The sequence below is a fragment of the Astyanax mexicanus genome, chromosome 10, assembly GCF_023375975.1.
Source record: "Astyanax mexicanus isolate ESR-SI-001 chromosome 10, AstMex3_surface, whole genome shotgun sequence".
NCBI lineage: Eukaryota > Metazoa > Chordata > Actinopteri > Characiformes > Acestrorhamphidae > Astyanax > Astyanax mexicanus.
Genome location: NC_064417.1, coordinates 8,053,636 through 8,080,525, shown reverse-complemented (window position 1 = coordinate 8,080,525; position 26,890 = coordinate 8,053,636). Strand labels below are relative to the sequence as shown.

The 26,890-nt window shown below is 39.4% G+C and overlaps 1 protein-coding gene and 11 non-coding genes across 12 annotated transcripts in view; all 12 read right to left on the bottom strand.

The window, feature by feature from the left end:
- Positions 1-26,890, bottom strand: part of slc7a5 (solute carrier family 7 member 5) — a 52,351-nt gene extending 25,461 nt beyond the window's left edge. Inside the window, exons 1-2 of the mRNA XM_049484028.1 lie at positions 26,049-26,890; positions 17,839-17,964 (exon numbers count right to left, since the gene is read on the bottom strand). Of these exons, the coding sequence (XP_049339985.1) occupies positions 17,839-17,964; positions 26,049-26,634 (712 nt within the window). The 5' untranslated portion in view covers positions 26,635-26,890. The remainder of the gene's footprint in view (positions 1-17,838; positions 17,965-26,048) is intronic.
- On the bottom strand, positions 634-726 carry trnai-uau (transfer RNA isoleucine (anticodon UAU)). The gene is given in 2 exon segments: positions 634-669; positions 689-726. It is a non-coding gene; the product is annotated as a tRNA-Ile (tRNA).
- On the bottom strand, positions 1,435-1,527 carry trnai-uau (transfer RNA isoleucine (anticodon UAU)). Its single transcript is given in 2 exon segments — positions 1,435-1,470; positions 1,490-1,527. It is a non-coding gene; the product is annotated as a tRNA-Ile (tRNA).
- Positions 1,837-1,929, bottom strand: trnai-uau (transfer RNA isoleucine (anticodon UAU)). The gene is given in 2 exon segments: positions 1,837-1,872; positions 1,892-1,929. It is a non-coding gene; the product is annotated as a tRNA-Ile (tRNA).
- trnai-uau (transfer RNA isoleucine (anticodon UAU)) lies at positions 2,037-2,129 on the bottom strand. Its single transcript is given in 2 exon segments — positions 2,037-2,072; positions 2,092-2,129. It is a non-coding gene; the product is annotated as a tRNA-Ile (tRNA).
- trnai-uau (transfer RNA isoleucine (anticodon UAU)) lies at positions 2,788-2,880 on the bottom strand. The gene is given in 2 exon segments: positions 2,788-2,823; positions 2,843-2,880. It is a non-coding gene; the product is annotated as a tRNA-Ile (tRNA).
- trnai-uau (transfer RNA isoleucine (anticodon UAU)) lies at positions 3,189-3,281 on the bottom strand. Its single transcript is given in 2 exon segments — positions 3,189-3,224; positions 3,244-3,281. It is a non-coding gene; the product is annotated as a tRNA-Ile (tRNA).
- Positions 3,591-3,683, bottom strand: trnai-uau (transfer RNA isoleucine (anticodon UAU)). The gene is given in 2 exon segments: positions 3,591-3,626; positions 3,646-3,683. It is a non-coding gene; the product is annotated as a tRNA-Ile (tRNA).
- Positions 3,791-3,883, bottom strand: trnai-uau (transfer RNA isoleucine (anticodon UAU)). The gene is given in 2 exon segments: positions 3,791-3,826; positions 3,846-3,883. It is a non-coding gene; the product is annotated as a tRNA-Ile (tRNA).
- Positions 4,542-4,634, bottom strand: trnai-uau (transfer RNA isoleucine (anticodon UAU)). Its single transcript is given in 2 exon segments — positions 4,542-4,577; positions 4,597-4,634. It is a non-coding gene; the product is annotated as a tRNA-Ile (tRNA).
- Positions 5,143-5,235, bottom strand: trnai-uau (transfer RNA isoleucine (anticodon UAU)). Its single transcript is given in 2 exon segments — positions 5,143-5,178; positions 5,198-5,235. It is a non-coding gene; the product is annotated as a tRNA-Ile (tRNA).
- On the bottom strand, positions 5,545-5,637 carry trnai-uau (transfer RNA isoleucine (anticodon UAU)). The gene is given in 2 exon segments: positions 5,545-5,580; positions 5,600-5,637. It is a non-coding gene; the product is annotated as a tRNA-Ile (tRNA).

Here is a 26,890-nt window from a genome sequence, read left to right as displayed (position 1 = left end):
TTGAAACCGCTAAGTGTACTCTTCTACTGATTGACTGTTCAAGATCATCTGCTCTAACAGATACAAAGCGTTTTGCAAATTATGCTCCTGATGAGATTCGTTCACCTTATATTTAAGTTCTTGCAACCGAACAGTGTTCTAGTCTACTCCTAAATTGTCTAAGATCTGATGTAACTGTTGTATATCATTTTTTTAAATCCTGCATCTGGTGAGACTTGAACTCACAACCTTTACAAATACTACACCGCCTCAACTGTTGCATAATGTTTTAAAACTCATGCTCTTGGTAAGGCTTAAACTCATAACCTCAGCATTCCTTCACAAGTACTGCTGTATAAGTACCACACGCTAACTGATTGAGCAACAGGATGACCTCAACAACATTAACTGAAGAGTTGCCCTAACTGTTGCATAATGTTTTAGAATCTCATATTGCTGGTGAGGCTTAAACTCACAACCTCCGCATGTCTTTACAAGTACTGCTTTATAACAATTGCATTTTATCTGATTACACCATAGGAGCCTATGCCAAAGTTAAATGAAGATCTTGCATCCATGCAGCGTGCTTCTTTACAACAGGACTATTGGAGAAGATGATTGGTCTAGACAGTCGCATAGTCTCTTTAAAACACATGCTCCTGGTGAGGCTCGAACTCACAACCTCGACATACCTTCACAAGTACTGCTGTATAAGTACCGCGCGCTTACCGATTGCGCCACAGGAGCACAGGAACAATACTAAATGAAGATCTTGAAACCGATAAGTATACTCTTCTACTGATCGAAGATCAAGATCAAGATCTTCCCTAACTGTTACACTGCGTTATTTAAAAGTCACGCTTCTGGTGAAATCTGAACTCACTACCTCCATATTCCTTTGCGAGTACTAAAGTATAAGTAACGGACACCAACCGTTTGCACCACAAGAGCTTACTTTAAACGGTGACTGAAGGTCTTGCATCTGAGTAGAGTACTCTTCTACTGCTGCACTGTTCATTACCTGGCCTTTGCGTTGCCCAGTGTTTTTAAAATCTGTGCTCCTGGTGAGGCTTGAACTCACAACCTCATATATTCACAAGTACTGCTGTATAATTACCACGCGCTAACCGATTGCGCCACAGGAGCACAGCAACGACTCTAAATGAAGATCTTGAAACCGCCAAGTGTACTCTTGTACTGTGTAAATGTTCAAGATCAAGATCTGCCCTAACTGTTACACTGCGTATTTAAAATTCAAGCTTCTGGTGAAGTCTGAACTCACAACCTCCGTATTCCTTTGCAAGTACTGAAGTATAAGTACCGGACACCAACCGCTTGCACCAAAAGAGCTTACTTTAACAGGTGACTGAAGGTCTTGCATCTAAGTAGTGTACTCTTCTACTGCTGCACGGTTCATTACCTGGGCTTTGCGTTGTCTAGTGTTTTTAAAACCTGTGCTCCTGGTGAGGCTCGAACTCACAACCTCGGCATACCTTCACAAGTACTGCTGTATAAGTACCGTGCGCTAACCGATTGCGCCACAGGAGCCCAGCAATGACTATAAATGAAGATCTTGAAGCCGTTAAGTGTACTCTTGTACTGTTTAAATGTTCACGATTAAGATTCGCCCTAACTGTTACACTGCGTATTTAAAATTCACGCTTCTGGTGAAACCTGAACTCACAACCTCCGTATTCCTTTGCAAGTACTGAAGTATAAGTACCGGACACCAACCGCTTGCACCACAAGAACTCATTTAAACAGGTGACTGAAGATCTTGCATCTGAGCAGGGTCCTCCTCTACTGCTGCACGGTTCATGACCTGGCCTTAGCGTTGCCTAATGCTTTTAAAAAGTGTGCTCCTGGTGAGGCTTGAACTCACAACCTCGGCATACCTTCACAAGTACTGCTGTATAAGTACCGTGCGCTAACCGATTGCGCCACAGGAGCACAGAAACACTCTTACATGAAGATCAAGAAACCGATAAGTAATGCTTTCAATGGTTGAATGTTAAAGATCATCTGCTCTTACAGATAAATAGTGTTTTTAAAACACATGCTCCTGGTGAGGCTCAAACTCACAACCTCGGCATATCTTCACATGTACTGCTGTATAAGTACCGCGCGCTAACCGATTGCGCCACAGGAGCACAGCACAGATTATAAATGAAGATCTTGAAACCGCTAAGTGTACTCTTCTACTGATTGACCGTTCAAGATCATCTGCTCTAACAGATACAAAGCGTTTTGCAAATTATGCTCCTGATGAGATTCATTCACCTTATATTTAAGTTCTTGCAACCGAACAGTGTTCTAGTCTACTCCTAAATTGTCTAAGATCTGATGTAACTGTTGTATATCATTTTTTAAAATCCTGCATCTGGTGAGACTTGAACTCACAACCTTTACAAATACTACACCGCCTCAACTGTTGCATAATGTTTTAAAACTCATGCTCTTGGTAAGGCTTAAACTCATAACCTCAGCATTCCTTCACAAGTACTGCTGTATAAGTACCACACGCTAACTGATTGAGCAACAGGATGACCTCAACAACATTAACTGAAGAGTTGCCCTAACTGTTGCATAATGTTTTAGAATCTCATATTGCTGGTGAGGCTTAAACTCACAACCTCCGCATGTCTTTACAAGTACTGCTTTATAACAATTGCATTTTATCTGATTACACCATAGGAGCCTATGCCAAAGTTAAATGAAGATCTTGCATGCATGCAGCGTGCTTCTTTACAACAGGACTATTGGAGAAGATGATTGGTCTAGACAGTCGCATAGTCTCTTTAAAAGACATGCTCCTGGTGAGGCTCGAACTCACAACCTCGACATACCTTCACAAGTACTGCTGTATAAGTACCGCGCGCTAACCGATTGCGCCACAGGAGCACAGGAACAATACTAAATGAAGATCTTGAAACCGATAAGTATACTCTTCTACTGATCGAAGATCAAGATCAAGATCTGCCCTAACTGTTACACTGCGTATTTAAAAGTCACGCTTCTGGTGAAATCTGAACTCACTACCTCCATATTCCTTTGCGAGTACTAAAGTATAAGTATCGGACACCAACCGTTTGCACCACAAGAGCTTACTTTAAATGGTGACTGAAGGTCTTGCATCTGAGTAGAGTACTCTTCTACTGCTGCACGGTTCATTACCTGGCCTTTGCGTTGCCCAGTGTTTTTAAAATCTGTGCTCCTGGTGAGGCTCGAACTCCCAACCTCGGCATACCTTCACAAGTACTGCTGTATAAGTACCGCGCGCTAACCGATTGCGCCACAGGAGCCCAGCAATGACTATAAATGAAGATCTTGAAGCCGTTAAGTGTACTCTTGTACTGTTTAAATGTTCACGATTAAGATTCGCCCTAACTGTTACACTGCATATTTAAAATTCACGCTTCTGGTGAAACCTGAACTCACAACCTCTGTATTCCTTTGCAAGTACTGAAGTATAAGTACCGGACACCAACCGCTTGCACCAAAAGAACTCATTTAAACAGGTGACTGAAGATCTTGCATCTGAGCAGGGTCCTCCTCTACTGCTGCACGGTTCATGACCTGGCCTTAGCGTTGCCTAATGCTTTTAAAAAGTGTGCTCCTGGTGAGGCTTGAACTCACAACCTCGGCATACCTTCACAAGTACTGCTGTATAAGTACCGCGCGCTAACCGATTGCGCCACAGGAGAACTGCAACACTGTTAAATGAAGATCAAGAAACCGATAAGTAATGCTTTCAATGGTTGAATGTTAAAGATCATCTGCTCTTACAGATAAATAGTGTTTTTAAAACACATGCTCCTGGTGAGGCTCGAACTCACAACCTCGGCATATCTTCACAAGTACTGCTGTATAAGTACCGCGCGCTAACCGATTGCGCCACAGGAGCACAGCACCGATTATAAATGAAGATCTTGAAACCGCTAAGTGTACTCTTCTACTGATTGACCGTTCAAGATCATCTGCTCTAACAGATACAAAGCGTTTTGCAAATTATGCTCCTGATGAGATTCGTTCACCTTATATTTAAGTTCTTGCAACCGAACAGTGTTCTAGTCTACTTCTAAATTGTCTAAGATCTGATGTAACTGTTGTATATCATTTTTTAAAATCCTGCATCTGGTGAGACTTGAACTCACAACCTTTACAAATACTACACCGCCTCAACTGTTGCATAAAGTTTTAAAACTCATGCTCTTGGTAAGGCTTAAACTCATAACCTCAGCATTCCTTCACAAGTACTGCTGTATAAGTACCACACGCTAACTGATTGAGCAACAGGATGACCTCAACAACATTAACTGAAGAGTTGCCCTAACTGTTGCATAATGTTTTAGAATCTCATATTGCTGGTGAGGCTTAAACTCACAACCTCCGCATGTCTTTACAAGTACTGCTTTATAACAATTGCATTTTATCTGATTACACTATAGGAGCCTATGCCAAAGTTAAATGAAGATATTGCATCCATGCAGCGTGCTTCTTTACAACAGGACTATTGGAGAAGATGATTGGTCTAGACAGTCGCATAGTCTCTTTAAAACACATGCTCCTGGTGAGGCTCGAACTCACAACCTCGACATACCTTCACAAGTACTGCTGTATAAGTACCGCGCGCTAACCGATTGCGCCACAGGAGCACAGGAACAATACTAAATGAAGATCTTGAAACCGATAAGTATACTCTTCTACTGATCGAAGATCAAGATCAAGATCTGCCCTAACTGTTACACTGCGTATTTAAAAGTCACGCTTCTGGTGAAATCTGAACTCACTACCTCCATATTCCTTTGCGAGTACTAAAGTATAAGTACCGGACACCAACCGTTTGCACCACAAGAGCTTACTTTAAATGGTGACTGAAGGTCTTGCATCTGAGTAGAGTACTCTTCTACTGCTGCACTGTTCATTACCTGGCCTTTGCGTTACCCAGTGTTTTTAAAATCTGTGCTCCTGGTGAGGCTTGAACTCACAACCTCAGCATATCTCCCCAAGTACTGCTGTATAAGTACAGCACACTAACCAATTGCAACAGAGGAGCACAAAATCAGGGTTAAATGAAGATCATGAAAGCGATAAGTAACGCTTTTAATGGTTGAATGTTAAAGATCATCTGCTCTTACAGATAAATAGTGTTTTTAAAACACATACTCCTGGTGAGGCTCGAACTCACAACCTCGGCATATCTTCACAAGTACTGCTGTATAAGTACCGCGCGCTAACCGATTGCGCCACAGGAGCACAGCAACGACTCTAAATGAAGATCTTGAAACCGCCAAGTGTACTCTTGTACTGTGTAAATGTTCAAGATCAAGATCTGCCCTAACTGTTACACTGCGTATTTAAAATTCAAGCTTCTGGTGAAGTCTGAACTCACAACCTCCGTATTCCTTTGCAAGTACTGAAGTATAAGTACCGGACACCAACCGCTTGCGCCAAAAGAGCTTACTTTAACAGGTGACTGAAGGTCTTGCATCTAAGTAGTGTACTCTTCTACTGCTGCACGGTTCATTACCTGGGCTTTGCGTTGTCTAGTGTTTTTAAAACCTGTGCTCCTGGTGAGGCTTGAACTCACAACCTCAGCATACCTTCACAAGTACTGCTGTATAAGTACCGCGCGCTAACCGATTGCGCCACAGGAGCACACTTTTAAGCCTAACTAAATATCTTACAACCGAGCAGAGTACTCTTTTATTCTAATTCAGAACAGCAATGGTCCAGACAGTTGCATAATGTCTTTAAAACGTGTGGCAGGTCTATGAACATCAGATAATGAGCATGCGATTTTTTTATCGTAAACATAAACATATTTTTTGTACTATAGGGCGCACTTGAAATTCATACTTTTTTTCAAAAAATCGACAGTGCCCCTTGTAATATGGTGTGCCTTATGTATAAATATTACCAGTCAGGTATTAAGGGGCAGTAAAGACACTCCGCTGAAGTACAGAGTTGAGTTGAGAGGTTGAGTTTTCTATGAAGTTTCTCCAGCACTATGGCTGGGTGCAGCAGCATTAGCATTAGCCTCTAACAGCAGCGCCAGCTATCTTTCTCGATTCAGAGGCGAGTATTCGGACTCTAGTCTGGGTGTTTACCTTGTTAAAACAAGCTAAATGGGATGAACCGCTAGCTGATAGCACCCTGGGTTACCGGAACATTTAGGGTTCCTCAGCCTAGCGCAACTGGTTTGCATTTACGTCCCACTAGCACTGCAGTTAGAGGCTAATGCTAATGCTGCTGCACCCAGCCTTAGTGCTGGAGAAACAGAAAACTCACCCTTAGACAAAATGTTGTAAATCTAAGCTTACTGTAAATAAACAGAAGTGATTTAATCACCCAAATAAATGTTTTTCAGAAGACAAATCTGTATATATTAACACCCACCACTTGTTTGACTTTGAAAGAATTACAGTTTTGTTAACTTTGGCGCTTCCCCAAGCTTCCTCATTAGAAGAGAAACATGGCAACACCCTTGCTCACTTCGATGTAGGCATCCTTACTAGTGTTGCTTAATGCGCCTTATAAAAGGTGCGCCTTATATATGAAAATAGACCAGAAAATAGACATTTATTGATAGTGCGCCTAGGTGCACGATATGATTTTTTTGTGGACGATATATTGTCCCAGATATTATTGCGATACACGATAATTTTGTCATTTTAACACTATTAAATGCCACTGACATAATAACAGAATGGCATGAAAAAAATACTAGACATATTTTAAAGACAGCGAAAATTTATTTAATTATTTATTATAATTACTTTGGGAATTATATACTTATTTCTTCACCTACTTTAGTCCACACTGTGTGTACGGATTCACAGTTATTGAAGCATGACTGGCTAAAATACTGTTCACTGTTATATATGTGAACCAGAGACTGTAAAAAAGATGCACGTCGTGTCGTTGTGGTGGCTACACTTTTGAGAGACGATGCTCTATCCAGCTATAAACAGCCTATGATGTGAACAAACATACAAATAAACACAATAGACGATATCACAATTATCAAAAATTATTGAGGTCATGTTCATTTAGTGTACGATAAATTGAAATTGCAATTATTGTGACAAGCCTCTATCCGGTGCACCTTATAGTCCAAAAAATACAGTAATATATTTAAGTCATAAATAAAGCTTTGGCCCAAACAGACTAAACAGCACACCTGTAACTGTAACTAAACATCACCTGTGGGTGAGTTTCTGAACAGGTCAAATGTTTACTGTCACAAAGTTACTATTGGGGCAATTATATGGCTGGCAGGAGAGCTTAAATAAAACATTACAGTGTCACATTCCACTTTCACAGGCTTACGAGAAACGGAGAGATGACCTTCTTACAGCAGACACAACACAGCGTTTCATTCACAACAAACACACACACACAGACTGAGGGACTTCTCTATTTGGCTTATCCAAGATAAGTCAAGTTCAGTTTATTAAGCAGAAGGACAGAGGAGTGTTGTATAGACACAGAGAGAGAGAGTGGGGGAGAAAGAGAGAGAAAGAGAAAGAAAAAGAGAGAATAAACAGTATCTGTCAGACTCAAGTTTCTTTAGGAATATACAAAGAGTTGTCTGGACAAGCAAGCACATGAAAATAGAACGAAGCTTAAAATGAACCATAAGACTTTGCAGTTCACTGATAAGAAAGCATGGTGATATTTGATGCTGATAACTTGAAGTTCACTGGAGTTTAAACAGAGAATCTGAGAAAAGTGCAGATTATAAATATTTACTCTAGAAAACATCTGTGTGTGGAAATAGTATCCATGTACCCATTGCTGACACAGATGTGTAAATGCACACAGCTTGTCTAGGAACGCCCAGGGTTCCTCAGTTTAGCGGTTAATGCTAATGCTAATGATAGTGCTACAGAAACAGAAATCTAAGCTTACTGTAAATAAACGGAAGCTCTTTACTCACCTAAATAAAGGTTTTTAGGAGAGAAATCTGTGAAGATTAACATCCAGAGCTCGTTTGATTTAGTAAGAAAACGTTTTTTTTTTTAAGAATTACAGTTTTGTTTACTTAGGCGCCCCTCCCAGCTTCCCCATTAGAAGGGAACATGATGACACCCTTGCTCACTTCGATGTAGGCATCCTTACTAGTGTTGCATAATGCGCCATATAAAAGATGCGCCTTGTGTATGTAAAAAATAGACAAAAAAAAAAAACCCTGCATAGAGGTACTGCTAAAAAAACAAGACTCTCTGAAGGAGGTAACCAATTGAACCAATTGGAACCATGTCAATTGGAAGCTCTTTCCGCGGAATTAAATCTGTGTAGCCGTGTTTTTTAAAGATCTTTTTCAAAAAAGAAAGCCTTGAACAAATGAAACCCTTTTAATACCCTTGATTTTCGACGAAAGAATGAATAAGGTGGTGTCCAAAGATTTAATAAAACCTTTTCAGTACTTTACAGAATTATTTTAATTAATTAATTTTTGTTCCTTATAATGTTTTTTTATTAAACCATATACCTTTAAAACTGTGAAAAACTTTAGATTAAACCCAAACAAGCATAAAAAATGATTGGTTAGTCAGTATGTCCATCTATATATAACTCTATATACAGTATCTCACAAAAGTGAGTACACGCCAAACATTTTTGTAAATATATTACTATACCTTTTCAAGGGATCTCTGTTTGGAGTCAATATCGTTTTGGAAAACTGCTAGTTTCTGCAATTCCCAAAGGTAGGGGATATTGCCCTGCTTCAGAATGAGACAGTCTATGTTGGAATTCATATGCTACCACCACCACGCTTCACTGTAGCCAAGGTCCAGTTTTCTTAGACTCAACTTTTTTGGTTGACCCTGGTTAGACCTGTTCTGAGTGGAAGCCATCCTGGAAAACTGCAGTATGACTTTGGCCATCATGCTTTATCTCAGTTTTAGGGTGTTAGCAATTGTCTTATAGCCTAGGACATCTTTGTGGAGAGCAACACTTAGACATTAGACCTTGTAACTCTAACAAGACATATAACACCTAAAGGGAGATAAGCATGACGACTGAGGTGGTAGAGTAATATTACAGGATTTTACACAAATATGACCTGGGTTACTAGGGGTGTGACGAGATCTCGTTGCACGAGATATCGCGAGATTAAAACGTGACGATATTTCTCATCAAGCTTTAACCTGTCTCGCGGGGAAAAAAAATAGTTTAGTGTGGACTTTTTAAGCGGGATCTGGCAACACAGCAGGAGTGCAAGTCCGGGGGGATACGTTCTGTCATTACTAGCCCACCGCGCTCCGCAAAACCAGCAAGCTGATTGGCTGTTTCTCATCCATAGGCAGTTGTACTAATCCCTTAGCTCTGTACTGTATTTAAAAACATGTTCTGTCTCTGTTTGCACTTCAAGCATAGTCTTAATATGACTGGTTATGGTTATGCATAGTTAAATTACAAGAGATTTAGGAGAAAAAAACACAAACCATAGTCTTAATGTGACTGGTTGTGGTTTGCACTTATTGTTTGCACTATATAAGACCTAGAAAAGTTTTATTTTTATTCTTATTCTTATTTCTGTTTCTTATAAAATCAATGTGTGAGAGAGACCAGTCTGTTAAGTTTGCGTTATATGATTTTGTCAAATAAAACTCTAGTTTTCAAGCCATTTTTCATTTTTGAAGTTTTCTTTAAAATTTAATTTTTAAATCTCGTCTCGTTTCGTTCTTGTGAACCCAGTATCGTGTCTCGTCTCGTCTCGTCTCGTGATATTATTGTCTCCTCACACCCCTATGGGTTACACAGTGATACTCAGTTCTGGACAAATGTTTTGTGCAGCTTCACAAGTTCCATAGTTCAGTAGCAAAGTTTCAGTCTGGAGTGAGTATGACAGAGACGGTATCCTCCCCTTTACTGTCAGGAAATGATCGACGTCATTCTGAAACTGCTATTTTATGGTAAAATACTGCGTAATTTTGCTATCATCATTCTAAGCTTTGATGTGGTTAGAGAAATGTCACAGTGTGGACGGGAGCAGAGCGAGAGAAAGGGCATCAGGATGGTCTCACAGCAGAAGAGACTGAAGGGCAGATGTAAAAAAAGTCACTGTTCTGTAGTTAAAATGACAGAGGATGTTCCTCTGGGCGAGTAGCCAAAAACACTTTTCCTGCACTTCATTTTCTTTATCTCTCTGCCTTACTCTCTCTCTCTCTCTCTCTCTCTCTCTCTACACACTCTCCACATCTCTCTACCTCTCTCTCTCTCGTTTTTTCTCTATACCCAGTTCCTCTCTCTATCTTTCTACACACTCTGTATTTCTCTCTCCCTCTACAATACCACTCTATCTACATCTATCTTTATTTCTCTCTTTGCATTTTTTCACACTCCTTTCTTCTCTCTCTCTCTCTACCCCTATCTTTCTTCCTCTTTCTCTCTCGTTCTTTCTCTACACCCATTTCTTTATATACTTTATTTCCCTCTCCCTCTAAACTATCACTCTCTTTTTCTCTCTACACTGTTAATTTCTTTCTATCTTTCCATCTTTCCACACACTCTCTCTTTCTTTCTTTTCTTCTCTTTTTCTCTCCTGTTCTTTCTCTACGCCCATTACTTCTCTCTTTCTCTTTATACACTCTTTATTTCTCTCTCTTTCAATCTTTCCACACTCCTTTCTTCTCTCTCTCTTGTTCTTTTTCTACATTCATTTCTTCTATCTCTCTCTTTTTCCACACTCTTTATTTCTCTCTCCCTTTACAATACCACTCTCTTTCTTTCTACATTCATTATTTTTCACACACTCTCTCCTTTGTTCTCTCCCTCCCTACACTCTTCCATTCTCTACACCCATTTTCTCTCTCTTTACTTCTCTCTTTCCATATCTACACACTCTCTCTCCTTTCTTCTCTCTTTCTCTACCCTTATCTCTCTTCCTCTCTCTCTCTTGCTCTTTCTCTACACCCATTTCCTCTCTCTATCTCTCTCTCTTTCTCCACTCTTTATTTCTCTCTCCCTCTACGATATCACTCTCTTTCTCTCTACACTATTTCCTCTCTTTTTATACACTCTTTATTTCTCTCTTCCTCTACAATATCACTCTCTTTCTATCTTTCTCTCTTCACACACTCTCTCCTTTGTTCTCTCCCTCTCTACACCTTCTCTCCTTTCCTTTCTCTACATCCATTTTCTCTCTCTTTATACACTCTTTATTTTTCTCTCCCTCTAAAATATCACTTTCTTTCTCTCTACAATCATTATTTTTCAAACACTCTCCCCTTTACTATATCCTTCTCTACACCTTCTCTCTTTCTCTCTCTTGTTCTTTCTCTACATCCATGTCCTCTTTTTATCATTCTACGCATTCTTTATTTATCTCTCCCTCTACAATATTACTCTTTTTTTCTCTATGCACTTGTAATTTCTCTCTCTCTCTCTCTCTCTCTCTCTCTCTCTCTCTCTCTCTCTCTCTTCCCCTTTCTAACACTCTTTCCTTCCTTCTCTAATTCTCTACACCTATTTCCTCTCTCTGCTTTTCTACACACTCTTTACTTCAACCCCCCCCCCCTTTTTTTCTCACCACACAGTCTACTTCATTCTCTCCAACCAGTCCCTTTATCTCTCTACACCCACTATTTCTCGCTCTCTTCTTATTTCTTCATGCACATTGCCTCTCAGTGTTGCTATGAATTGGCAGTGGAACTGAAAGGGGTGGAGACACTAAGGAGTGGCTAATGAACACACACCTCCCAAACAAACACACACATGCACACACACAAACTCATACACACGCAGATGCTTGAATTTGTTCTCATACACAGTCGGTTCTATTTCTTACTTCTGCCTTTTCCATTTAGTCTTTGCTGCAGGTGTGTATATGTGTGTATATGTGTGTATGTGTGTGTATGTTTATGCATGCTTGTGTTGCATAATCTCACTGGATCAACCACATTTCATCACATAGAGATATGCATATAAAGCTATTAAACAAATCTTTTTTTAATTAAAACAGATTGGGCTTCATAGGGAGAATGAATGCAACTCTAAGGGGGACTAGGAGCAAACAATACAATTTCTTACATTATGCTGCTTTAAAAACACTGTTTTACCCTGGGTCCTGGATACTATATTTTTTTGATTATAAAAACACATCACATGTTGTGATAATGGCAATATTCCTGAATGCACTCTATTTCGTATTTGTTTTGCTATTTATTTTATTTACGTTTAATTCTTTGTTTGTTTGCAGTTTATATGCGGGCAATAAATATGCTGCACTGTGTTTTTTGGTAGATTTTTTTTGTTACATTACATACTTTATTTTTGTTGCATTTTTCTGTTTATTTTATAAAAAATCTGGATCTTGGCAAGTTACTGTATATGGAGCTTTGTTTTATAATAAATGTATAAAACTGTTTATATTATTATTATTTATATTAAAAGGAAGTTCATTTTGATGTAATAGTGTATTTCTAAAATTAATGACAAAAAATCAATGTTTGGTAATACTGTAAAAAATATATTTATCACTAAAAACCCTGAAATATTGTGATATCACTTCAGAGCAATATTGCCCACCACTATATTAATATCATGACATGTTCGATTATTGTCCCCTGCTGACTTCTGGTGAAATGTGGGGAAAAAACTGCATTTTTTAAATTACAGATTAAATTTTACAGATTTCATTTGTTTTAAAAATGATAAAAAAAAAAAAAAAAAATCAATTCAAACCAACCTGGCTCTAAGTGAACAAAATATATATTACTCACAAATTAAGAAACATAAATCACTGGTGAACCTTCTCAGGAGTGATGGCACTACCAAAATTACTCATCCAGGAGGTCCCAAAAGAACCCAGAACAACATCTAAAGAACTACAGTTCAAGAAGTGGAACTTTTTTGGAAGATCTCATCTTTCGTTACATCTGGCAGAGAACTAACACATAATTAGCTGCTTCAGGGCATAGAAATCTTGCTGTAATATATGGAACCATGCTCTCTCTCTTTCAGCTCTCTACCAGAAAACCCTGAAGGAGAATTTGCCGCCATCAGTTTGTGACCTGAACTTAGGTGTGCTTGGGTTCTGCAGCAGGACAATGATCCAAAGCACACAAACAAGTCCACCTCTGAATGGCTTTAAAAATATATGATTTTAGAGTGACCTAATCAATGTCTGATTGAGATGTTGTGGCATGATCTTAAACAAGAAATTCATGCTGGAAAACCCTCCAATGTTGATTTTTAAAAAAATCCTAAAATTCCTCCTCAGAAATGTGAAAGACTCATTGCTAGTTCTTGGTAAAGCTTGATTGCAGTTGTTGCCACCAAAGGTCCCACAACCAAGGTATAACCAACAATAAAAGTTACGTTGGTCACAATAATGCAAGCCAGCTTTTGATTGGTTAACATTTTTGTTCCATCCGGTATGTTTTAAACTGTTTTTCAGTCAGAATGTGCAGCAATACAACTGCAGTGCTAATACACTGTCTGTATTGCAGTGACTGCAGTCCTGGATGGCGGTTGTTGAAGTGGGTTTGTGGGCTTTATGAGGGCAGAGGCTAATCTGTGTCTCAGACTGCACAATCTCCAAGACTGATCCTGGATTTGTGCTCCCTTTCCCTAAATATACACACAATCCACAGTAAATTAAGTAATTAAATAATCAAATATACTAAGCTTTTAACAAACTATGGAGAATATTTGAAATTACCTTTAAATTTAAAACTTAAATTTGAGACCGTGCAAACGCAAACAAGTCTGCACCCTAAACTTTTTCGAGCACCTTGTCCAGTTTGAGCCTGTCAGACCAGCACAGCCTGCCAGCCACAGCTCCAATTCACCCTCCACCCCCTACTGTAGCTGCTGCTCCAGATATTAAATAGAGAACAATGGCAGCTACTGTTATAGAGCCCTACGTAGGTCAGCAGATCTCCTGGCTGAAGGATTCAGAGGCTTGACCCCACCTCTCCTGAGCAAATTCAGGGCTCACCTGGGAAGGGGCTGCTTGTACAGTGTAAAAGAAGGTAATAAGAGTAAAACTGTACGGTTGACATTCCCACTGTGTTCTTCTGAGCGTCTCCCATTCACAGCAATAAATAGAAACCACTGTCAGTCATCAAAACCAGTCAGCCAATCAGAGAAGTGGGTACAAAGGTGGCGGGGCTTTTTCTATGAAAGCACTTACACTCAAATCAATAACACACAGGGTGCACTTAAAGAAAACTGCTCTCTGGACAATACTGTACATGGAACTGTACTCCCATGATCTTTACACAATACAGCATAGAAATGTTTACTATTGCTTATATTCATTGATTTACACTAGTGGTAAAAACACTTAGAACAACCCCATTTTCTCATCTTTAGGTACAGTCAATAACAGTAAATGGTAGAAAAATATTTTGTATTATATGTAGAGCTGGGCGATGCGCCCCTTACACACACACAACACAACACAACACATGACGGCGGAGCTTGTGCCCAAGAACGGAGCAACTGGAGTTGGTTCGGTTTTGCGGCGTCGGACGTAGACCAAACATGTCACCGCTGTAAGGTGTGTTTAAACCGATTGTTTCTAAAGAAAGCAGCGCGACAAATTTATCTCTGCACCTTAGACTGAAGCATGCAGCGGAGTGGGAGAAGTGCTGCTCCCAACAGAATGAACGCAGCAGCAGCACTAGCACACCATCCAAAGTAAAACAAGCAACTGTCCCTGACACATCTTCCAACCGTGTACCAGGTTCTGTATGCAGTACAGTTTATGATTTTTTACATATTCATGAGAAAAGATCATCTCATTTTATATAACACTCTGCCCTTATTAAAAGCTTTGATTTGCAATTCAAGTTTTATCAAAAAGGGCACCATTTTATTTCTTTCTATTTGTTTTTAGAGGGTGGGTTTATTGATTTATTTTTTAAGTTTGAGGGTGCATTGTGTCAGTACCTAAACTATGCTGGAGAAAGCTTTCTAAAAGTTACTGGATGTTCTCACTGTTTGCAATTGTTTTTTTTTTTTGCTTGTTTCTGGTTGCACTTTAACCACAGAGGGGACATTTAAGTGAAAACTAAATAAATAAGAACTAGTTTTTAAACATTTCTTTATCATCTTTAATTAGACGTTTACTAGGGAAAAAAACGATTTAAATCGAAAATCGGATTTAAAAAAAAAAAATAAAAGATTTTTTTTTTTAGGCCATATCGTCCAGCTCTAATTATATGTTACATTTTTTTATATTGTAACTTTTATAATATTTTATATAAAATCAAGGTCCTGGAAAGTTGCTGTTTACAAAATAGATAAACATTAATAGATTTGTTTTTGCTTCTAATGAATGAATGAAACACAAATAATACTACTATATTTTTGTAGTAGTTTATTCTTGAAATTAATTATATCGCAAAAATACCCTGAGATACTGTGATTTTATTTTAGGATCATGTTGCCCACTCCTAGTCAATATGGCATAGATAAATCATCCCAAAACAAATTAAATAATGACAATTAAAAACAATAATACATTACAATCAAAGCAATCAAATCTCAGATAAATAAAGGATGCTACTACAGCAAAGTGGGACTAAAACACCCATTTTTTACTTTTGTTTTTAGACTAAACGTCTGCAAACATTTAGAAAATCTGTATACCTAATAGCATAGTTACTTAACATAGTTGTAGTTGGTCCTGTCACAGTAACTACTTCTTCTTTGGACATATGAGATCCCGGAAATAACTGTGCTAAAGAAAACTATTGTCATTGTATGACACAATGATATAGTGGTAATGTAAAAGCATAATAATGTAAATCTGAAATATGATATTTAAAAAAAAACTAAATAAATAAAACATGCTTTTTTTTAAAACAGTCATTATAGCAGGTCATTCTCTATAAAGGGATCACCTTGCTAAGTAAACACAACTGGCAATATCTCGGTCAGCAAAAATACATATATATATATTGAGGTCATGTCCAAATTTTGACATGCCTAGTAACAGTAATTGCTTATTTACTTATTTCAAGCTTATATGGGCTTTTATTAGCTTATGTGAGTCTCAATGCAGGTTTATTACAGGATAGACTGTCTGTCTGCAGCTGTTAAATGATTAACTTAATTCAGCTAAGCTACAAAATGCTACAAAAATGGGAGTGAATCTGGGAGTGAGACTTCCTGAAGGAGCTGCACCTGGTAACACTGCGGGGTCTGGACCAATCAGCTCTCAGTCTGGATCAACAGGTTCAGACAGGCCAGAAGCTTAAAAGATCCATACTGACCATGTTTGTGAATATTCCCACAGCATGTGCTCATTATGAAAAGCTGTTTTGTGGAAAGTGGAACACAAACAGATTCTGAGCAAAAAACTCGATTAATTAAAGAAAGGGTGGAAATCTGGCTTCTTCGTGCAGTGGAACAATGAGGCAGTGTTTCTCAGCTCTGGATCATAGAGAGTTTGATTCTGCCGCTTCATTTGTACCACTCTCTCCTTTTAATTAACTTCATAGAGTGGCAGAACTCTACAGAACAGAGAGTGCGTCCCAAAATGAACAAACAGGAAGCCCACGACCTAGAAACACTGGAGCTTCAGCAATTATCATTTGCTCTGTATGGAAGCCACACTTCTGAATATGGTTCAATCAGGTCATAATAAGGGAATCTGAACCGGACCACATCCGTTAAGAACCATTAACATTTTATTTAAACAGAAAACTACTTGGGGTCAAATCAGAATAATGTGTAAACCTGTAGTAAACCTGTACACTGGATGTTGTTTATGTGTAGAGCATGTGTATGTGTATTATGCGTAGAGCACAGAACTGAGTATATCCATTTAAAATTGATCAACTCCAGTTTTTTAAACCAAAAAATGTTTTTTTTTTTTATTTGAATTCATATATACAGTACCAGTCCAAATGCTTAAAATGTTGTGCATTGTATGTATTAATATTACTGCTAAAGTTACCCAAATCACGACAACATGGATTTGTTTAGTAAACAAAAAAGTGTTAAAATAAACCAGAATATGTTTTATATTTTAAATATGATTTCGCTTTGCACACCTTTGCATTTACTCAGTCACCTGGAATTCAGGCTTTCAGTTAACAGCTGTGCTGAACTTGCTAAGAGTTTATTACTTATGTCTTCTTGTCCTCTTAATGTGTTTGAGAGCATCGGTTGTGTTTTATTTACTACTTAACTACGTGAATAAAAAAAAGTTTAAGGCATCAAAGTCAGTCAAACCGAAACATTTCAAGAACTTTGGGAGTATCCTCAGGTGCAGTCATCAAAAAAGTTATGATAAAACCGGCTCTCATCAGGACCGCCCCAGGAAGGAAAGACTAAGAGTTACCTCTGTTGCACAGGATAAGTTCATCCGAGTTACCAGCCTCAGAAATCGCAAGTGAACAGCACCACAGCCCACCTAAATTTTGGATTTTGATGATTCTTTATGTGTGACCTCATGGTCTGTATGACTTTACAAAAATATAAGGAAAAAATATTGGGAACAAATATAAACATTGAATGAGAATGTGTGTTCAAACCTTTGATTGGTACTGTATATTACTCATCATTTTTAAATTATGTTACAATAAACAGTAAAGGAAAAAGAAATATGATATTTGTTTTATGATATATTTTATATATAGTTAACATGATACGTTTAGTTTTTTTTTTAATTTGTCATTTATTATTTTCCTAGAAAGTATGACCTGTTATCTAACCAGTTAAGCTGCATAGAATCAAGCTTAAGGTTTAAGGTTGCCAAGTGTTTTATTATTGGCCAGCCTGTTGGTCTGGCAGTGTTAAACCATGTAATTGCCTTAATGTGACAAAATGTGTGTGACAGTATGTAAATGTTAGTGTGTGTGTGTGTGTGTGTACGTTAGTGTGTCTAACCTTTGCCGATCTGCACAAAGCCAATAATGATGATGAGTCCCAGGGCGAGTAGCTTTGCAGCAGCGAAAGCGTCCTGGACCCGCGTGGCTGCACGGACACTGTAGCAGTTCACGGCCGTTAACAACACTAAGAGAAAGAGAGAGAGGGAGATACAGAGAGAGAGACAGAGAGAGAGAGAGAGAGAGAGAGAGAGAGAGAAAGAGAAGGTTATTTTTACATACTTTACATATTTTTACAAAAAAAATACATTAGAACTAAGTCTCCACTCAGTAAACTACTAAAATAAAATGAATATACGTGAGTTCCAGTTGCTGCATTACCACAGTCATTACACAACTTTAAAAATGGAGAACTACCTCAAGGTACTGTGTGTATAAACCTGTGTATAAAGTTTGGAGCTACTTTGAGCTTGTTAATAGTGTAATAATAGTGATTTCTTCTCCATGGGCAAATCTATGCCCCTATTATCTATGCCCCTATACTTCTGGTCATACCAGCAAAACCATCTTTTTAACACAACTTCTCTATAAGCGACTCTCTCTCTCTCTCACCGACAAAGGTTGCTAGGAACCTGGGTGTTATGGTTGATGACCAGCTCTTTTTCATGCACCATGTGGCCTCGGTTGCTCGATCCTGCCGCTTTGCGCTTTATAACATCAGAAAAATCTGACCGTTTCTGACGCAACAGGCCACCCAACTCCTGGTACAAGCAGTCGTCATCTCACGCCTCGACTACTGCAATGCCCTGCTAACTGGCCTCCCGGCCTGTGTAGTAAAACCACTCCAGATGATTCAGAATGCAGCAGCACGCCTGGTCTTCAACCAGCCAAAACGGGCACATGTCACCCCGCTGCTCATTGAGCTCCGTTGGCTACCAGTTGATGCTCGCATCAAATTCAAAGCTTTTACAATCGCCTACAAGGTGATGATAGAACAGCTCCTTCCTACCTGCACTGATCACTCCTGAAGGCTTACGCCACCTCCCAGCCGCTGCGCTCCTCCAATGAACGTCGCCTCGCTTTACCAAACAAACATCCACACAAAGCAATCCAGACTGTTCTCATACAGAGTTCCCCAATGGTGGAACAAACTACCTTCCACTACCAGATCAGGAGAATCTCTCACTATCTTTAATAAACTCCTGAAGACAGAGCTCTTCAAAGAGCACTTACTCTCCTAACACCTCTAACTAACTACTTTCTACTACCAGATCAGGAGAATCTCTCACTATCTTTAATAAACTCCTGAAGACGGAGCTCTTCAAAGAGCACTTACTCTCCTAACACCTCTAACACACTAACTACTTCTAACCTTATTTCCTTCTTCCCATCCTTCACTTCTCTATCCCTTATTTCCCTTCGACCTCCTTTAAGCCCTATCTAAAAAATTTTACCTTTAACTTCTATTATTTTTGTACTTGACTATTGTAAGTCGCTTTGGACAAAAGAGTCTGCCAAATGTAATGTAATGTAATGTAATGTAATGTATTACTAGCATTGTAAGCCTGTTGGGAGCATCGGCTAAAAGTTCTGCATTTCAAAAAGCTGGGAAGTGAGAAGAAGTATTTTCAACAGAACTTCATGTTTCCCTCTGCTGACAAATTTATGGAGATGTGGATTTTATTTTCCAGCAGCACACTGCCAAAAGTACCAATTGGTCTTATATAATATTCTAATTTTCTGAGACACTGATTTTTGGCTTTTCATTGGCTGTGAGCCATAATCATCAACAATAAAATAAATAAACGCTTAAAATAGATCACTTTGTGTGTACTTTGTGTGTAAGTTTTGCATTTTGAACTGAATTACTGAAATAAAGTAACTTTTCAATGATATTAACATTTTTTGAGATGCACAACTAGAGGTCAGGAAAAATGATTAAGGTCATGTTCATATATTACCATAACATAATTTTGGTGTCAGGCCTACCCAGAACCCCCTGAGATTCAACTGACAAAAATCAACTGACTTAAGATACTGTAATATGCCACAGCTGCAGGTACAGTAAAGGGAAAACTCATTCCAGCTCATGCATCTTCTAACCACAACCCACAATTCCAGCTTTGAAGACCACCACAAGATCTTGCTTAAGTGAGTCTCCACAGTGAAGATTAAAGAGTGGTTTAAGAGTGAACAGAGGAGGCGCTATAGTGCAGGATCAAACAGGATCAAAACTACAAATTAGTACTTGTGTGTATGTGTGTATGCACCAACAAATACACACAGCTACATGTAATCAGGGATAATTAGGCCTTAAACAAGCCTGTTGCTGCCGGCTGCTGTGCGTGAGTGTGTGTGTGAGTGTGTGTGTAAGGTGGCCTGCTGTGAGGCATATCATGCAACAATTAACTAACAAACACCCAAACATATCACACAGCACATCAGCTGGAGATCAGTCTGAGCCCTAAACGGAGAAAGTAAAGCCTAACTGCCACTGTGCTGACACACACACACACACACACACACACACACAAAGGAGGCCTTTACTGACACTTACATGAGAACACACACACATACACAAAATAGCACTAAGCTAAACACATACAAAGAAGCCAATGTGAAGAGTTAACACATTTTAAATCTGCTACCCCAGAGACCTTAACAAACAGTTGCAATTAAAAAGGCTCAGATTTTAGTTATTGTATTTTATTTAATTATTTTCTAAATGTTCACTTATGATATATATTTGAGTTTATTAGTAACACTTTACAATAATGGTACAATAATTTACAGTGCGTACAATAGAATGTCTCAGCTGATTGTTAATTGATACTGATTATTACATTATTAATCATTCTTAAGTTAAATTACATTTTAATAATGTTAGTAATGTTTATTAAAGTAAAGTTTAATGTACACTGCTGTTCAAAAGTTTTAGAACATCCTTATTTTTTAGTAGTGCAGTAGCAGTGCTGTATGTCCCACACACTCTAAAAAACAGAGGTACGACATGAGTACTTTTTTGTACTCGAAGGTACACTCTTTATAATTGTACCCTCAAAGGTACAATATTGGTCTTTACAGGGTCAGATTTGTTCCCTCTGAAGTACAAAGTCATTTCTAACAGCAATAAGTACAAATTTGTACCATTTAACCAGCCAAAGGGTACATTCAGTATTCTGCATCACTGTACTAATGAACAATATATATTTAAATTGCACATTTTTTTTATTTGAAAGCCAGACAATTTTGTATCATCAAGTTTTTGAGCCATATTTAGTTGATGATAATGTTTATAATCTTTATGATCTTTACTGCCACAAAAACCATGGGTACAAAAAAGGACTTTCACTGAAAGGTACTTTTTGTGCCTCAATATAAGGTACAGCCCCAGCGACAAGCTTTGTACTCTTTTAAGTACAAATCTGTACTTATATTTCTTAGAGTGCACAAGCTGCTTTTTTATTTTCTCATCTTAGCAATAAGTGTATTACTGCACTTCATCTGTCAGACCTCTAATTCTTTTCTTTACTGCTGAAACTGAGACTTAGTTAAATGTTAAACTGAGCTAAAAGCTAAAGCTGTTGCCATGTGGGTCAGCCAGACGTGACTCTTCCTAAACCAGTTTTCTCTAGATTCCAAGAGTCATATATATAGGAAGCCGAATATTCAGTAGCTTCATCTGTAATTGCTCTAAAGAGAAAAGTCTTCTACTGTTAATAGTTACAGAGTTTTTTGTGATTCCATCTTTTTCAAGTTATTATGATGAAAGTGTGAATGTGCTGTGTGTAAGTGTGTAAATACTGCAGTAGAGAGTGCAGTAACATCATCTGTCCCAGCACTGCTTTACTACAGACACATTTTAACCACATTTTTAATGCTTAGTTTATTTCCATTGCGACCTATTTTTACAACAATTTAACTACAATTTTTTATAATACTAAAATAACTTTCTTGTTCAGTTTTTAGTTAATTTGTTTGTTTTAATTAGTTTTAGTTCACAGAATGCCTTCTGTGACATGATATGGGTGTTCCCAAGCAATCCTATGTGGTAACACTTCATGATCATTTTACACACTGCTTTCCTGTGACTTTTTGTGCATGCTGATGCATATGCAATATATTTAGAATGGGTTAGGTAGAAGCAGATTAATTCTTCCAGTCCATCACCAGCAAACGGCTCTATCAGCACAGGTGACTGGAGATCTTTATATCATACAAGTATTATGATATGTGACTCCAAAACCATGATCCGTTCTGGTCACTGAGCTTGGGAGAAGTTCTGATTAACGTGATTGAGCTGATTTGTCGCCTTATAATAATCCTAATAATAAACCAGAAACTACAATGAAGCTTCTTTATCTAACTGAGTTAGACTGAGTGTCATTTTAAACTAAACACAGAAGACGAGTTTAGAGAGCACCCCTTGCTGCCCACTGAAGGCGGACTAGGCCGGATTCGGGGGCCCCGTCATGCAAGACTGGATGACCCATGATGGGATGAGCTTATCCAGGAGGGCCTCAGAATGTGCATCATAATTCTAGTTATCTGCCCAGCGTAAAATAGGTCACTGGAACAATAGAGCGCTGCTATACCAACAGGCGAGAACCCATGGGAACCCGCAGCAAGAGGCACTGGCTGATTCAGCTGGGTACTGGAACTCCAGAGTGATTTCAGATTGGGCACTGTCGGCTAGAATCAGTGCTGGGTGATGTATTACCTACAAACATGATCCTACTGACAAAAATGTAGTTTTAAAGCTTAAACCCTTGATCCAGTTCTAATTCTTTGGTTCTAAACCAGCACTGAACAGCATGTTTGGAACCAAGAATAGGAGGTAAACATTAGCATGTTATAGAAAAAATATTTCTCTCTCTCTCTCTCTTTCTCGTTCTTCACCCCATCCCTCTCTCCCCTGTCTGACCTGCATCACATGGTTCTTCCAGAAGGTTCTTCCACTAACAGGTTCTTCCACTAACAGTGAAAGATTACTAGGACTAGCAAGCAGCATTTAAACACACACAGCCAGTCTGTACACATTCCTGAACCCTAATCAAACACCTAGCAGCTCTAATGAAGGGATGAAGAGAGGTCGACAGTAGTAGCAGAAGCAGTGGAGAGAAAAAGAGAAAGAGAGAAAGAGAGAGAGAGAGAGAATGAAAGTAAGACTACATCTAAGAAAAAGGGGACAGAATGCATTTTTGTTAAAGAGGGTTATACTAAATAGGAGGGAGGAAAATAAAGTGGAAAGGTGAGAGAGAGCGAGAGAGAGAGAGAGAGAGAGAGAGAGAGAGAGAGACAGATAGATGTATGCCTAATACTGTTCAGGGTAATCTCTGTTCTCCCTCTCAGCAGTGGACCGAGCGAGTGGACAAACTCGGGACGGAAGATCTGAGCTGATAACATTCATTACGCATCACGTCTTCTGCTAAGTTACTATAATTCACAGAGTTATTCAGGGCTTCATTTACAAGCTTTATATCATAAACAATAATAAAGCCACACACAACACAATAAATTATAGCAGCTCAGCAGAATAACATGTATCAAACCTGTTGTCCTGTTTGTACAGTAAGTTGCTACATTTTCCATCATGTGTCATCTATCATGTTTATTAGTACCAGTCAAAAGTTTGGACAACCACCTACACATTCATTGTTATATGTTTATATTGTTTATGTACGTTTTTCCTACATTGCAAATGAGTAATGAAATAATCCAGACTATGAAGGAAAACATAAGGAATCAGTAATGGCTAGACAACTGGGTGAAAACGTCTCCAAAACAATAGGTAGTTGGGTGTCTCATGGGCAAGTTGGTTGAGTCATGGGTGCCCAAGGCTCAAAGACTTAAAAGATCTGCTGCCAACGACTGTGTGCCAGATGCTACAGGTTTTGGTCTATTGCTTAAGGGGTCAGAACACTTATCATACACTATCATGCTTCACAGAGTATTTTGGTTTGTTTAACACTTTTAAGATACTACATGATTCTTTATGTGTTCTTTTATAGTCTGAGATTCATTTACAATGTAGGAAAAAAAAAACTAAATTAGATGGTGGCGTCCAAAATGTTCTAACTGGTACTGTAGCTGATTGGTTTTCTGTGGTAATGGAAGTGACTAGAACACTTGAATTCAAATATTTAGATGGGTAAATACTTTTGCCAATATAGTGAACACAGATAGACATATAGACAGACAGACATACTGATGCAACCTCCACTTTAATTACATCATTAAATCCGTTACGATTACAGCGTTTGTGAATGGAGTATTAGCGTGGGTCTCGCCCCGCCTCCTCCCATCTGCCTGCGCGCGCTGAAGGGATGATGAAACAGCTCAGCGCGTTTTCAACACATCCCGTAAACACACCCTAACCGCACGCGCACCTTCCTATATACACCCCCACACCCCCACACACACCTTCATTCTTAAACACACACAACAGATTAACAGATTTTTTTTTACACCTCGCTTTTTCTATCTCTATTTATTTCTCTCTCTCTCTCTCTCTTTCTCTCTCTCTCTATTTCTCTCTCTCTCCATCTCTGCAGCTGAGCTCCGTCTGCAGGTGCACGCTGTCCCCGCCACCACATGCGCGCGCGCGGGCTACTGATAAAGCTAGCATCCCAGAGGGCTGTGCGAGAAGCACGCGCCTTACAACAAGGAAGGTCTACTTCAGTCTGGTTCAACATAGGTATGATAATAAACACATATACACATATCAAGCACATCTGAAAATCAACCCAGACTTTTCCCTGAATTCAGCATTTAGCTAACATACAGTACCAGTCAAAAGTTTGGACACATTCTCATTATTGTTTTACTTTTTTCTTTAAGTTAATTTCATCAGAACATTAAAGGGGCAAATATTGATTTAGTGTTTGTCCTCCACAATACTCTGACCTAAACCTGATGAACTGAGATGGTGATTTGAGGTGATTTGGAATGAGCTAGAGCTTCACAGCGTGAAGGAAGAGCAGCAACTATTGTTCAGCACCTCTAGGAACTCTTTAAAGACGCTGAGAAAACTATTCCAGGTGACTCTACCTCATTAAGACACTGAGCATGAAATACCAAGAGTGTGTAAATCTGTAATCAGAGGTAAATGTGGCTGCTTAGTAATCTACAATCTAAATTATACAATAAATTCTAGTTAGTTTAACACCTTTATTCCATGTGTTCCTGTATAGTTTAACGGCTTCAATATAAATTTATAATGTAAAAAATGATAAGAGGTGTGTCCAAACTTTTGACTGTGTCTTCATTTACCAAAAACCCAGAAATTTCATCATTCAGCAACATCTTGTGATAAGCCAATGTCTTTTCTTCCAGCTAACTTTAAAGGATGGGAGAAGCCACTCCCTCACTAGCAGTACCTACAATCAAGCAAACATGCAATAAACCTAAACACAAAATTAATGTGCAATGTAGAGCTAGCCCAACTGGGAACCAGAAACTTTTGTCCACTGGTTCCACTTATGGATATCAGTGATGGCACCAGGGCACCATCTGGGTTGTAGCCTACACTGAACATTTGGCCTAGATGGAAGGCATGTAAGTGACATACACTAAACATCCTGAGAGCATCATTGCAGGACAGTGTGCGAATATGTGTTGGTTCATTTGACCTTATTTACAGACTGTATGAGTGCTGAGTTAGTTCTGAAGATAAAACTAGCTGCTTTTAAAAAGTTTATTCTTTAATTCTACAGGTCTGTTCCAACCATTAACTATTCAAACGATGAGTGTTTTATGATCCATATAAGTAGTTCTGACCTGATTTCTAGTAGAAAATGTTAGTAATGGTTAGGAACTTTTTGTTGTGCCATTTATATTTCAGCATAATTTCAACAAAATATTTACAAAATATTTACAGTCATAAGAAACAAACATGAATTTATCTGACAAAAAAAATGGAAATTGGTACCAATACTAAGAAATGGGTCCCAAGGCTTCCCAAACTAGCCCATCTTCCACCCATGTAAGAACCACATAATCTGGGGCGCTAAACTGTGGAGCATGGAGTATCTAACTACACTAGGCAAGTATCTCAAGCATCAGGTAGTGTAAGTTATATCCATAACCGTGTGGTGTAGACGAAGTGAAGAATTAAATGAAGTATTGTAATAAATCCAATAAACTCTCAATTTTAATATGCAATCTGTAAGATTAACTCTCCATCCTGCACCAAACCCATCCCAGCATCATCCCTCCAGCCTCCCGTTGCATCCCTGCTATCTACAGCCCCCGCTGACCCCCAGCACTCACGGATGCAGAGACACGCCACCAGCTTGGCTCCGTTCTCCGGCACCGGGCAGGTGGGAAAGATGGGCTTCAGCAGGTAGGTAGCGAACACGTAGGCGACGATGTACTGCGAGGACGGTCTGATGATGAGCAGCTCGATCCACAGCTTGAGGAAGGCGGGCAGCGAGCCGTACACGTCCAGGATATAGGCGTAGTCGCCGCCGGACTTGGTGATGGTGGTCCCCAGCTCGGCGTAGCACAGCGCGCCTATAGTAGAGAACACGCCGCACAGCGCCCACACCACCAGGGATAGCCCCACGGAGCCGGCCTCTTTCACCACGCCGGTGGGGGTGACGAAGATGCCCGAGCCGATGATGGTGCCCACGATGATGGCCACGCCGTTCACCAGCGTGATGGTCCTTTTCAGCACGACCGTCTCCTCCCCGTCCGCCGCCGAGACCACCTCGCTGCCGGGGCTCCGGGCTGCCTCGCTGTCCGCCCGGCCTGCGCTGCCGTTCTCCCCGCCCGAGGAGAGCATTTTCTCTGTAACCTGCTTGTCCTCGTCTCGGTCCCCGGAGGCGCCGGGGCTTCTCTTCTTCAGATTTGACATTTCTCTCTATCTCTCTGTGTTTGCCTCTTTCTATCTATCGTTTCTCACGTTTCCCGTTTTCAGCGGCGTTGTTCGCTAATTTTCGTGATTGATCCTCGTGTTTTAACAGCGAGGACTCAGCTCACAAACCGACTCCGGCTCGGGATCCGGCGTCTGACTCACTGAAACGTGGTCTGAAGGCTGGAGCTACCTCTTCTAAAGCTTTAAGCATCTTTTCCTCTTTCCATTCAAGCGTCACTAAACGCAAATCCACCGT